The sequence below is a fragment of the Corythoichthys intestinalis genome, chromosome 15, assembly GCF_030265065.1.
Source record: "Corythoichthys intestinalis isolate RoL2023-P3 chromosome 15, ASM3026506v1, whole genome shotgun sequence".
NCBI classification, from domain to species: Eukaryota; Metazoa; Chordata; class Actinopteri; order Syngnathiformes; family Syngnathidae; genus Corythoichthys; species Corythoichthys intestinalis.
Window position 1 is genome coordinate 47,657,884 of NC_080409.1, and position 14,988 is coordinate 47,672,871.

The 14,988-nt window shown below is 39.8% G+C and overlaps 1 protein-coding gene across 1 annotated transcript in view; it reads right to left on the reverse strand.

Annotated features, from left to right (window-relative positions):
• Positions 1-4,919: 4,919 nt before the first annotated feature.
• Positions 4,920-14,988, reverse strand: part of rlf (RLF zinc finger) — a 31,107-nt gene continuing 21,038 nt past the window's right edge. The window contains exon 8 of the mRNA XM_057859561.1: positions 4,920-10,341. Coding sequence (XP_057715544.1) covers positions 6,001-10,341 — 4,341 coding nt within the window. The 3' untranslated portion in view covers positions 4,920-6,000. The remainder of the gene's footprint in view (positions 10,342-14,988) is intronic.

Genomic DNA, 14,988 nt, shown 5'->3' on the forward strand with positions numbered 1-14,988 from the left:
AAAATTCCAAACTCCTCCTCTTCCTCCAACTCTTCAAAAACTTGGATCTCCTCACTTGAGCTCGATCTATCACTTATATCGCTGTTTAAATCATTGTTTGAAGGGCTTTGTAAGGCGGCAGTATGGAGCGCTCCCATCGCTGTTCTCGGTGTGACGTATCACTTCCGGGTTCGTCCCCTTTCAGGCTCAAACTTCGGAACCGCGATTATTTTGTCAAATATACAACATACAAATTATTTTTTCATGCTTTATTTGTTGGACAATGTTTAATTACTTTAATTGTGACCCTATTTGACATTTTATGAAATTACTTCACATTTGGTCTTTAAATTACTGAAATGCAAAGAAAACTGTTTATAGCACAGTTATTTCTATACCACATACAAAAACTGATTTTCATTCAAAATTGTATTTTTTCAATGATATGCAAAATAAAAGTTAACAAAAACAGCAATAACCCCAACCTCCATCACCTATTTCTTTCCCCCTCACATACTAAATGCCAAATCTCAATTTTAAAGCACTAATGTGAAGTAAGGTTGGCCAACCATGTTTTTGAATAATATCAATGGCTAAACAATTATAAGCATATTTTCATTATTTTTTTTAACGCAACCCTTCCAGATTCTTTGTTTAACCCATAGCAACGCCCTTGACAGCAAAAATGCTTTTTTTCGGCAATCTTCGGAATTGACGTCACACCGAGAATTGTGGGGGAAGTCCGCCATACACACAGTATTGTTTGTTGCATTGCTTCTCGGTAAGATGCCACGGCGGTGTGTGGCGATGTTTTGTTCTCACTCTAACGAAAAGTTGTTTGAGTGGCCAAAGGATACCAGGGCACGTAAATGGACATCTTTCGTTCGCACGTAGCGAATGAATTTCACGCCATCATCGAGTAGTGTTATCTGCTACAAACACTTCGAAGATGCCTGCTTCCTTAACCGGACTGCTTATGATCAAGGATTTACAAAAAAGTAAGTGTGATTTTTGGATAGACGACTGATTACTTCATCTAGCAGAGCTGCCAATTGTTGTGGAATGATTACTTTGTTAAAGCAGTGCAGGCGCCAACTGTTTGGAATGAACAGCATAAGGTAGCGACGTTAGCCGAAAGCTAACTCGAGGCAAAACCCCAATCGTGTTGTGCATTGTACAGTAGAAGCTAGCAACGTTGGCCGAAAGCTAACTCGAGGCAATCCCCGATTATAGTTGTATTGAGTTCATTTTGCCCACACTTTAAATTCGTCAACTTTTCTTTTATCCCAGGCAATAGTGGGTGGTTTATTTACATGTTTCGGCGAACACTTCCGCTTCGCCGAAACACTTATAAATTCGTCAAAACTTTTCAAAGGTGGAAGTGTTCGCCGAAACAAGTCAGGTAAATAAACCACCTACTATTGCCTGGGATAAAAGAAACGTTTTGACGAATCCCTGATCATGTTTTGGAATGAACATTAGAAGCTAGTGACGTTAGCTTTTGGCTCGAGGCGAGCCCCAATCGATGCTATTCATATCAACGATGAGTACTAATGACATGAGACAAATTGTTCTGAAAGTAAATTTCAGTAGGTTGGCAGCGCTGCTGTGTTGATGAATGAACATGACACGTCCTCTTGGGAAAACTGCCAATCATTTGTCACTCCTACCGCATTTTATGATTTATTTAATAATCAAATATTTAGTAAGACATAGGGTTAAGAACATAGGATATATATTAAAATTGAAGTTAATGTAAACATTTACTTTTTTTTTGTTTAAAATAATAAAGATATAAGTAACATACCTTCAGAAAAATAAGTACAAATGAAGATCGCGCAAAAATTGACTTTTTTAAATCATAAGATAATGAATAAGTAGCCTAACAAAAATGAACAAATATAAGTCCAAAGTGCACATTGACAGCTAAGAAAGATTTGATCCATTTCATGTTGCATTGTCCTGTTTTTGTCGCATAAATTCAACAAGTTTTTTTTTTTTTTTTTGCTGTTCCAGAAAACATGCAAATTTGAACCAGTCAGAGCTAACCATCTCTTCTGATAACATGTCAATATGTCAGCCAATTGAACAGATATAAGAGTCCAGGCGTTTTACTTTGCTGCATGCATTTGCATTGACGTGACTCGTCATCGTCGGACTCAGATAACTGCAGCAGCTGGGGAAACGTTCATGCCGTCCGTGAAATAAAATCACTAATAAATATCGTTGGAAACAGATTACGCTACACAAGCACTTTATTAAGCTGGTTGTTAACATTTGTGTATGTAAATCTGATGTTGGTAGATTGTTTTTTTCTTGAAGGTGAAATGCATGTGTGGCAGCTTAGAATTTTTTTTTTTTACATATACATAGCGTTTTGACAGTTGCGGTCATATTTTCGGAATCAAAGCACCGTGTACCGGAACAGCACTCCGGCGCTGAATCTTATACCGGAACTGTGTTCCGGCCCTGAATCTTATACCGGAACTGCGTTCCTGACCGTTCTGGCCCACTTTCACCCCTGCCTGAAATGCAGTGTCAGCAATAAAATTAACTTGTAAAGAAAAATGCTCGGTTAGTAGCTTAGCCCATGCTTGGAAATACAGGCATCCCAGCTGTGTGTGCTCATGCGTTTTTCTGTTTTTCCTAGTGGAGAAGAATATGGTACGCCATGATGGTTGTACAATTAACGTCTTTAGTGGGGCAAATTGAAACTCCAAATGTGCTCCCAGGCATTTCATGGTCCACATTTTCAATCCTTGGTTCTTACTCAGTAGTTGTTGTCACTTTTGAAAGTTTAGGTTTGAAGAAAATACCGTAATTTTCAGACTATAAGCCGCCACCCACCAAATTTGACACAAAAACGGCATTTCTTCATAGATAAGCCGCACTGGACTATAAGCCGCAGCTGTCCTCACTTTATTATGGGATATTTACACCAAAAGATATTAACCGGTAACACTTTATTTGACAGCGGATCATAGGGCTGTCATAAGACCAAATGAACCACCATGAAGCTTTGAACCCATTGGCGCCATTGCTTAAAGAAGATTCATTTGGCCATCAGTGCTCCCTGAGGGGGAGTCGGTCAACCTCTGCTACCACCTGCTGCCAAGCCTGTTGTAGTCCAACATGCTTCCTAGCATGCATTGCAGCGCTACAGATGTAAATAACATTCAAAATTTGTGTTCTGTGCTAATTACTTATTCAGTTACAATTCCTGTTGTTTCATTAATTGCTAGTTATGGTATTTGGTACCACTTTGACAGTGGCGCTATAAGACTGTCATTACACAATCATAATTATATGACGCAGTCATGACCATTAATACTTATAAAATGTCATTTAGTGTTATCCGGCAAATTTTGTCACTTTTGGATGGATGGATGTAAAAGATCCGAGATCTGAACACAACTATTCTTCATTTGTCAGTTTTACCCTGGAGACCCCCGTTTACAGACACCGCACAACCGCTTTTGTTTCAACCCAGCCATAAAAAGTAGTTTTATTACTTGAAATCTATCATTTTTAGCTTAGAATCATGAATTGATGTCTAATATTTAGTTAAAAATAAAGACTTCATAAAATTATTCACTCGCATATTTTAAACTTTAAAAAAAATTACGTCACAAAGAAAATAGTATCGATAAGTCACGGATATCTACCTCAGTCATAACTATCACTTAATTGTATTTTTGGTTACTGTCGCATATCCCCCGATATTTTAGATAAATAATCGATCCAAAGAAAAAAAATTGAAAAAAAAAAAACTTTGAAAAGGGCAACTAATTGAAAATCTCGACCACTCCTTGACCATTGACATATTATCGTGTTTCACCCATAAAATTCCCCAAAAGCCTAGCTGTGGCCATTCACAGCTGTGTCTTGACACTCGGTGATACATGCTACACAGTTTTTGGATCGAAAATAAGTACGCGATATCTTGTTAAAATCATGGTGTCTTTAATCATGCGCTCTCATGCTCTCACTTCGAGTTAGGGTTTAGGAGTTAACTTTTTTTTTTTTTTTTTTAACTTTATTTAAATGGCCTTCTGTTCAAAAATTTTCTTCCCCCAGAAAATTGGGATTTTTAGCTTCCCATGGATGTTTCACACATGTATATCGGACAATTTTGAAATTTGGCCAAATTGGGGGTCTCAGAGCAGAACTTCAAGTCACCTGAGTGTTTTCTGCCATATACATCTTGCCTCTTGTTCTCAGGTGGTTTTGGCCAGGCAAAGCAAATGAGCTAAGGCGCTAGTCACATGATCTGTTCAAAAAATAATTTTGACGCATTATAAAAATATTTTTTTGTCCATTTTTCATTTTGTTTTATTGCTTTACGACTTTTATAGACATTTTACCAGTCTACGTCACTGTTAAATTCATATATAGGAAAGTCAATTTCATGCAATGACACTTTTTGGCCACCAGGGGGGCTATGCCGCTATTCACGAGTGGTATGAATCAATACCTCGAGAACTGACGCTGCAATTGCTGCAAAAGGCGGACCTACACCATGTTAAATTAGTTTTTGTTGATTTAACGGTGTTTTCAGTGGTGATGCCAGGTGTGGGCATCCCCCCCAAAATAATTAGTCTTACCTTGGGGGGGGGGCAAAAACTAAACAAAAAAAAGCTACAAAGCTCAAAGCTCGAAATCTACTACTACTGCACCTTAAAACATGTTTTCTCATTGAGATAACAGTTGTTGTGGTTTGGTCTAAACAAATAAAAGTTGATTTGATTTTGACTTGGAACACATCCATAACTTAACAGCCAGGTGAACACAGGCGAAAACTTTGATAAAATGTAAAAAAAAATAAAATAATAATAATCAAAATATGCGCAAGTGTAGCAACAAAACATTTTTTTTTTAAAGGTGAAAGAGAAGGTAACAACGCAAAGGTTAAAACTTACAACACATCAGTACTATATGAATGGGATACCATACGCGGTGCACAGACTGCCGTCAGCACTACATCCAGTTTTCTTTGGGTGGGCAGAGCGTGTATGTGGGTGGGCACTGCCCACCCCTGCCCCCCTGGTAACGCCCGTGGGTGTTTCCATTATTTTGTCCAACCCCTGGATATGATTTCTGGGTTGCTGTCATGAAGTATTAAAGCCATTCAGCTCGTTTAGTGGGTGATTATTTTCACCTCCCACAAGTTGACAGCAAAAAGGAGCCAATCTATGTATTCAAATCACAGAATGAATATCAGTTTTGTTTTCTCTGTACAGTTTTGATAGCTAAGGAATCGTGTGCTAATCGGGCTTAACTTAAAATGCCAAGAAACAAACTGATGTCTCTTGAAATAGAATTTTTCAAAATCCGCATCAGATTTAAAGTTCAAAACGCAATTTAAACCTGATTGCATACGACATGAAACAAACAACAAATTGCTAACAGCTCACGTTTTTGCCGTCATTTATTAGATTGAAAATTGATACAGATTCGAAAAATAATTGCCGTGTACTTAAGCATCAGTTTTTAAGACAACTTTTTCCCTTTATCGAGTTCTAAATTCTGGTTATTGCCCAGTCTAGTACTGTGCGACAAAACCCTACACAGATTTCATCTGTTTGTAATGCAAAGCAAGATATGAGAAAACCAAAGACTTAATACAGACTGTTTTTTTTTCTCTTTTTAACATTTATTAGAAAGTTAACACAGAGATACTTCATATCCGAGCACTGCAAATGCCAGTTTTCGTCAATTAAAAAGTGACAATTCATTCATCTTGAAGAGTTTTGTAGGAAGTACTGATTATTATAGTTTGTACATTGAATTTCGATACAGGGAAAAAAAAAAGGCCTCTCACTACCAGCCACTTCTAACTATCTGTTAACCTGTACACTGATCTTCAAGCACTTGTATGTACACTAGAATAGATGATTCGCAAGAGGAACAAAAATCAGATTTTTAAGTCTTCCATTTTGCCAACCAAATGAGAGGGGTGGGGGTGGGGGGTGGTGGGGGGGGGAGCACTTTAATAACAAATTCATTCAAAAAGGTGCACAGTTAAACTTTGCTTCCCAGAAGCAGTTTGCCGTTTTTGGGGTCTGGTGGGAAGCGTTTTGGCAGGCTAGCCGTGCACACCGGCTTTCCCAGAACCACCACGGGTCTAAGGTACTGAAGCTGCTTAATGGCCAGATCCCCGCAACCAGCAAGGGCTTTGTCCAGGATGGACTTCAAGTTTCGGACTGATGGAATCCCCCTCGTTTTACTGGGGGATTTGTGAAGTGTGGGATGACTGCGTCTGCTTCGTGTGAGTGAAATTCCAAGCTGATTGTTTTCTTTGACTGAAAAACCGCACCGGACAGAGTCTCGCCGTTTGGCGTTTGGAGATTTTTTGTCTTCTGGTTCAGTGTCTTGTATGAATTGGAGGAAGGAAACCTCAAAGCCTACTGGCTTATATGTGGCGATATCAAAACTGTGAGGCGGTGAACCGAGAGGCTGCGGGTCTATCCCGTTCGTAGGCTGAGCGGGGATCTCATTCTTACGCTTGAGAGGTTGCCGCATGGGCGTAGCCAACGTTTCGGACTTTTCCGCCATTTTAGCTCCATCTTTTGATGCAGCGAGAAGGCCGTCCTCCCTAGTTAAGCGTACAGAGCATGGTGGCGAGAGATTGATGGTGAGAGGACGAAGTAGGGGTTTTATTTGTTCCAAGTTCAATATTTTTCCCACTGGTTTGTGTCCATTCGGAATTGCTACAACAGAGTCCTCGGCTTGAGTGTCGGTACTCGGTTCTCCGTACAACACTTCGTCGGCACCGACCATGACCGCATTTCTCTCGCTACATTTCTCAACAGGTGGCACTGTTTCTTTGTCAGGGAATCCCAGAGGATCTTTAAGAGCCTTCCCTTGGGTTTCCGCCTTGACAGGGAGCTTGTTTGCCGAAATCGCTGGCTCTGGCCGTTTATCAGTTTTGCAAGCTCCACTTGGCTTCCCTTTCTCTTCCACTTTCGGCCTGGCTGACTTCCTCTGAATCAACTCCTCTAGTCGCTCCGCAGTGAAAAAGAGCTTGTCAACATTTACTCGAACATACTCATGTTTCATTTGGTGAACTCCTTTGTAGTGGCGGTTTAAGTTGTACATATACTTAAGGACGGAGTCACAGTTTTGAATCATGCAAGGGTAGGCTACACGCAAACAACGGTCTTGGCACATTTGTAACGCCTCCTCGTACGTTCTGAAATTATACGTTTTGTAATGATTTTTCTTTTTATTAGTCAACTTTTCCTGTTTTTCAGTATTGACATTGTTTTTCTCCTCTGACTGTTTAGGTTCAGGTGTCTCGGGTGTGACCGAGCTTGGATGGTTGACTATAACTTTGTTTTGGCATCCTGTAACTGACTTTTTGTGAGTGCTCTGGAGTCGAACCACCAACGAGTCGTAATAATTGCAGTGTCGAAACAGGATGTGTTTTTTCATCGAGTCGCTGTGAGAGAATACTTTAGTGCAGCCCTCATACTTGCACCGCATTAACCCTGGCGTCTGCGAGTGAATGATACGGGTGTGGCGCGCAAGGCTGCTTTTGAGATGGTAGGAGGCATTACAGTTGACAAATTGACATTTAAATTGGGGTTTCGGTTCATCGGAGGTCAGGTCAGGACTTTTCTTCACGCTCTCGCTTTTTACGTCAGGTTCTTGCTGCGCTTCTTGTTCTAACAGCAGCTGAGACCGTTTGTAATGGTGTGTGAGCTGAAGGTGGCGCACTAAGCCTCCTTGGGTAGAGAAGGCTGCGTCGCAGTTTTTGGCTACGCAGTGAAAAGGTTTATTGAATTTATCGAGAAAATAGCAGAGATTACTTTTAGCAACCAAGCGTTTCGTTCTCTCGTGGGGTATCTCCATCTGACCGTCTCCCGTTTGGTCCGTTTCCTGCTTTTTCATCTCGGCTACATTTGCAGTCAAAGATGATGAGTAAGTACTCGGATTTAGTCCGTTCTCGCCGTTTTTTTCCTTATCTTCCCAACTGAGTTCTTCCTCGTTCATTTTTGGGTTCAAGTTGTGTAATGTGGGTCTTGTAATCTGTGTAGATCCCAAACAATACTTGTCCGCCGCACTCGTACTGAGCTGATGCATCCGAATATAATGGATTCTCAATGCTTTTTTTTCTCTGTGACTCCTCAAACACAAACGACACTTAAAGGGCTTAAAAGACGTGTCATAAATATGAGCCATCCCTTTAGCTTGTTCAATAGTGTGACCGTGCATGGCGACATAGTGGCGCAGCAAACTGTAGCTCCGCGCAGTCCGGAAGCGACAGTCTCCCATTTTGCAAGTGTAGGGTTTTTCATTGACAGGTGATTCGGCATATCTATCGATTTTTAAATTTTTCTTTGACGACTTTGAAGACGTTCTAGAAAGCAAAACCATGGATTGTTTTTCTTTAATAGTGTAACAAGTAGATGTATTTTGCGGGGACAAAGAATTGAGGTTGAGTCTTCTTAGCCCAATTATTATTTCTCTGAGGACATCATTTTTAGCAAGGCTTGCTCTAAGAGGGGAGGACGTTAGCCATTCTTTCCCATCTTCTCCAGGTGAGGAAGAAGGAAAGAACTGGATCTCATCTTCCTCAATGTCTGACTCGATTTCAGTTTTCATTTTTTTGGACTTTGGACCCCGCTCCTTGTCATGCTTTTGATCTTTGTTCTCCAATTTAAGGTGTTCTGGGTGGGCGTGTTTTAGGTGCCTCTGGACATCTCTAGCTCGGGAGAAAGTCATACCGCATTTCTCAAATCCACATGTAAACTTACTTCCATCGAAACACATCGCCACCAAAGTGAGTACTGCTTTGGGTGTTTCATTGACAGATGGTTGCGCACTTCCAGATGTTTTCTGGCCCTCTCGGTTGAGAGTCTCCTCTGTATCGCCGGAATTATTAGCAAGGGCCGTTCTTTCTAAGTCAGCCTTGAAAGTTGTCTCTTTTGCTTTCCGCTGATCCTCAAAGTCCTTTTCCGAGAAAGTAATGCTGTGTGTGGAGAGATGTTCTATGAATTCCCTTTTCGAAAAGTAAAATTTTTTACATAAGGGGCTTGTGCAGGTGAACGCGGCGTCCCTGAAATGCTGTGCTTCATGGTGATAAAGTTGCCCCAGGTCTGAGTAATTCATAAAACAGCCCTCAAGCTCACACTGGTAGTTTACCTGAATGCCATGAACGTGTTTGTGCAACACAAGCTCAGTGGATGAACCAAAACTGGCACCGCAACCCAACACCACGCACATGTACATCCCGTTGTGACTTTTTCGATGGTTGTGGTGATGGTAAGCAGAGACAAAATGGCGTCGGCACAAGGGACACTTCTCCCGTAGCTCTCTCATGTGATAAAAATGCTTCACATTTTCGTCGCCTTGATGTTCTGCCTTTAAGTGCACATACAAGTACTTGGAATGTTTGAAGACCCTGGAACACCCAGTTCCAGGACAAAAATATTCCTCTCGGTTCTGCAGACTGTAGTGCTGTTTTATGTATTCGAATGTTACATGCTCATTGTCCTCGCAATTGTCTTTGACACTCTTGGCTTGCTGTACAAGGGCCTGCAGGACTTTAGGATCACGCGAGGGTCCGTAATATAAAATCAAAGAAGGGTCGATGGTAATTTCACCGGGTTCGATTTCATTATCTACAATCTTACCATTGTCACTGGAATGAAGTGTTTCGCTTTGGATGTGATGTCTTAAGTGGGGAATAAGATCCTTACGGTTGCTAAACTGTTGCAAACAAATGGGGCAGGGATGTCTGTCATCCACAATATGTCTTTTGGAGTGGTGTATGATTTGAGCCTCAGTGTAGAACCTTTCACAAATACGACAGCAGACCTTGGCTCTCCTCACTTCTGCTTCTTCTTGAACTAAATGAGGCTTTTTATCAAGCTGCTTTTGTGGATACAGACTTCCATTTAAACAGAGATTGCGCTCAGATTCTTCTGTCAGAGCGTTGACTTGTAGCACGAGTGGTTTGTTACTTTTGACCTCCGCTTCAGACTTGGGTTTCAACCCGAGAAGAGAAACGCAGTGATACTTGAGGGTGTTCCAGTCCCAAAATTCAGGGTCAATACGCCAGTGTGCCTTCAGCACCAGCAGCAATTCACAGCGTAGCGAGTTAGGGATGACACCGCTTTCCTGATCATACTTTTGGTCTGGACGCTGGTAGAGCTCCTGGAGGCGGTTTAGGGCCAGCTGGTTGGGGCCCAGTAGGAACTCTGTGAGATGGCAGGCACGCCGTACTTCTAGATCGTTGAGGAGAAGGCCTGACACTATTTTGCAGATCCCGATTCTGCTGTCCATGTCATCATGCTGTGGAAGCTGTAGAGCTTTGACACCAAGTTCCACTGAGGCAGCAGTGCCCGTTGTTCCTGCCTGAAAAATAAAATGTTAACAGAGTTGATAGAGTGGCAAAAAAGCCTAATAAGAGTAAGTTTATCTATGAACTGCATAGGGATGACCAAAAAAACAAAAAAACATTGCAATGTATGGTATCAATAGATCACGATACAGTACACATGGGGCTTGTCAAATGTTAATGTAAATGTAATGTAAATGTAATGTTAAATGTAAATGCCCAGTTGAATCTACACATGTGGCGATTACCGGTTTCAAGGTATGATAACGTCACGGTTCCAAAACCGCAAACATTTTCCGTCATACTGTCCCAAAGGTATTTACTATTAGAGCTGGGAATCTTTGAGCACCTAACGATTCGATTACGATTCAGAGGCTCCGATTCGATTATAAAACGATTATTGATGCACCCCCCTCCATTTTCTTTTTTTAAATTTTTTTTTTAATGTTTTGTACATTAGTTCCAAAATTGTTCAAAAAATCCTCTCAGGCTAAACCAAACTACTATTTCAGTATTAAGTTAACATATAACCGTAAACAAATATACAAAAATAACAGTAAATAAAATACTCCAGTCCCCAGTCTGTATCAGCAGCTTTAAACTACATTCAATTAATTTAATGTTGTGAATCAACCGTTACAGTTGTTAAAATTGCTCCCGTTATTCCATAATTTCCCATTTGACATGTCAAAGTTGTAAAACTGTTTCATCATTTAAAGATAGATTCAAGACAAGATTTTGCCAATTTAGGAGTATTTTAGATAAAAAGTTAATTAGGTTCACTACAAAAGAGCCTTCTAGAGAAGTCTACCGCTTTAAGATGGCGGCTGTTTACTAACGCCGGCAAATCTGTCATTTCGCATCTCTGTTCAATAATACATGTTCTAACACCGCCGTCATCTGTCATTTTGCATCTAGTTCTACATATATATGATATCTACTGTAGCCGTATGTTTGTAGCAGCTAGCAACTGGGCGTTGTTTGAAGCGGCTGTCGGCCGCATTCAGGTATGATTGTTTTTTTATCTAGCGGAATGAGTTGAACATGATATTTACTCTCGGTCCGTTCCTCATTGCGTCCCAAAGACCGTGCCTACTGTGTTTTACTTCCGCTTTACCTGGTATAATTCAATAATCGGAATTTGGATGTTTGTGAATCGTTCTCGATCTTCCACAGCCGAATCGCAAATAATCTAAGAATCGGAAATTTTGCACGCCTCTATTTACTATGTCCCAAAAATGCAGGGAGAAATCCCTCACTTGCAGCTGCAGAGTTCAACCCTCCCCCACCGGTTGTTGCTTAGTGTCAGTTGTACTACACGACCGCTGGAGGAGGTGAAACCCAAACTTTTTCCCCCCATCGAAGAAAACTTAATCGCTAGTATGGGAATACTTTGGCTACAGAAAAGTCGCCGACAGCCATGGCTTAGTGGAAGAAGCCCAACCGACATGTAAAAAATGTTTGCTTGGGGGGTGCCAAGGAGGCAATAACTCCAATATGATTTTGCATTCATACAGAAGTAAAGGTTAGTAAACACTGTCATGAAATTTTCCCACCGGCTAAAAGAGTTAACTCTTGCATGTTTAGCGTGTCTAGCGGTGGTAACCCGTGTTTTTTTTGTCTCTCTGGCAACTGTGTTGAGAAAGACAGTGTACAATGTAAACATGATACGAGTCATACACACCTGCTTTTTATGGAAAATATATTTTTTTTTTCTGATGGTAATAATGCTTTTGATTCTTTACAAATATCTCTTCATAACCACAAATTAGTTTTAAATGCCTAAAAAACTAAATACATGGTTTTCTCTACTTCCACCATTACTGACAATGACTTACCCGGAATCAAATCCCTAAATGATACCCAAATTACTCTCACTGACTCATACAAATACTTACAATTACTTATTTGGATTGACAGTAATTTATCATTCAAAACCTACATTTATTTTATTTTATTTATTTATTTATTTATCTTTATTTTATCAGGCAGTCTCATTGAGATTAATATCTCTTTTACAAGAGAGGCCTGAGCACAAAGAAAAATTTACAAATATCAAACAACACGAAATACACTAACGGAAACAGTGACAATAATCAGTGAAAACATCAGACAAAAGAGATTTAAAATCACCAAGCTCAATGATTGACTGTAGTTTAACCCTTTAACACCTAAGCCTATTTTGGTCGAATTTGCATGCATTTGATGTTGCCTTTATATTTCAAAGAAAAAATTGTTTACAGTGGCCACATTGGGTCCCTTTTTTCAGGACACCTTGAACTTCATGTCTAAACTGTTGTTTTCTTCACTGACCAATTATAATCCACATTTTGGACCCAAAAAGACAAAAAAATCCCAAAATCTTTTTTCAAAATTTGTAATGTTGACGTCCCATTGACAACTAAACATGCTCGACCAACCGTTTTGAAGCTTGATAATATTTATTCAACTTGTTAGGATAAACATTCAATAGAAAAAAATAAGATTGAATAGTTTTATGTTTGACAATTCAACACAAACAGCAGGTATGGTCATAGGCGTTTTTGGCCTTTACACATACTATGGTCAGAACAGGTTATATAGTGTGCAAAATAGTGAGAAAAAAATTTATATATATCATCTAACACAAAAAGGGATGGAAGATATCTCTTTGTGAAGTTAGGTGTTGTACCCATCACCTTATCAAAAGTATATACGTACATGCAATCAAGCTTCTCGAACACACATCTACATAAAAATTGAAAAGATTATAGTGAAGAAAAAATATATATAACAGTGAAAAAAAGTATTTTAAAAAATATTGTCAAGTAGTTCAAATTTTTCAGGCATGCGACCCCAATTAAGGTTTTTTTTTTTTTTTTTTTTGCGCACTCAAAGCTTCTTCTTGAACAGGTCACGGAGCTGCGTCACACACAATGTCACACAGCCTACTCTTTCGCCGTTTGCGCTCTACTGTCACTTCTACTCGCCGAGACGCCGATTCATCAGAGGAAAACCATAACAAATACGACTCATCTTCTTTCTTGAGTTAATGAAATAATGCATTAGCTTGTGCTAAATGTAGTTTTAGATTCTTTCTGCACGTTTCGCTCGCAAGTCGCTCGCTCAAACCAACTGGTGTTGTGCATTTTCCGGCACAACACCGGCCATTGCTTGCTACGCATGCCTCCCTTTCTATAGTTGGCGCCTCGCTCGGAAATTTATTAAAAATTATCACATTTGGTTCGTCCTTCCTGACATCACAACAACTGTTGGGATAAGTAGTCTTTTGTGCTGCTTTTGGTTTTGAAAAAGGACAAGAAATGATGGAAATATGGAGATGGATACATGGTCCATGCAGCGTTTTAATGCATATTTATGAGTGCAATAAAACTATGAAACTCAAATGACATTATCTCCCGTTTTTCTTGGCCGATTGACTTCAAATAAAAACTGGTGTGGACATCAACTTCCGCACTTTCAAACGAGACCAACCAGCAGCACGTGGGTGATGTAATTACAGCGTGACGAAGTTTCAAAGACGATATGCGTAAACGCGTCGCTGCCGACACGTTCGGCGTTAAAGGGTTAAGAGTGGTTTGCAATTCGTTCCATTTAAGAGGAGCATAGAAGCTAAAGCCAGTTCTGTCAACATTAGTGCGAGTGGATGGAATGCTTAGGGTTAAGTAGTTGGATGAACGTGTTTGGTAGTTACTGGATTTGAATGACAGGAGAGATGTGAGGTAGTTCGGAAGTTTGTACAGTAAAGCCTTATAGATGAATAACATGAAATGGATATTTCTTCTTGACTGTAGTAAGGACCAACCAACGTTTTGATAAAGGGTACAATGATGAGTGAAGAAATTGTCATTGGTGATGAAACGTAGTGCACTGTGATAGACCGGGTTTAACTGTTGAAGAGTTGATGGAGCTGCATGACAGTACAGGATGTCCCCATAATCAAGAACAGAAACAAAAGAAGATAATACAATGGTTTTTCGGTTAGAAGTTGACAGACAGCCTTTGATCCTATACAGGAGCTACATTTAAATTTAAGTTTACGGATTAGATGATGACCATGAGTTTTGAATGATAAATTACTGTTAATCCAAATTCCTAAGTATTTGTATGAATCAGTGAGAGTAATTTGAGATCCATTTAGGGATTTGATTCCGGGTAAGTCATTGTCAGTAAGAGTGAAAGTGGAGAAAACCATGTATTTAGTGTTTTTTTTTTAATTTTTTATGAAGAGATATTTGTAAGCTATCAAAAGCAGTCTGTAAATGAGTCAGAGCTAGAGATGGGGAAGAACCGGGCGCATATAGAATACAATCATCAGCAAAAAAGTGGACATTACAATATTGATTGGGAAGAAAAATATTATTAATGTATAACGTAAAAATATTCATCATCTAATCCATAAACTTAAATTCAAACTTAGCCTCCTGTATAGAATCAAAGGCTGTCAGTCAACTTCTAACCGAAAAATCATTGTGTTAACTTCTTTTGTTTCTGTTCTTGATTATGGGAACATCCTGCATTGTCATGCAGCTCCATCAACTCTTCATCAGTTAAACCCGGTCAATGACCGTGCACTACGTTTCATCACCAATGACAATTTCTGCACCCATCAGGGGTCGCGTTTACCGAATATTTTCCGCCGTTGACCGATTTTTTAAAACGGT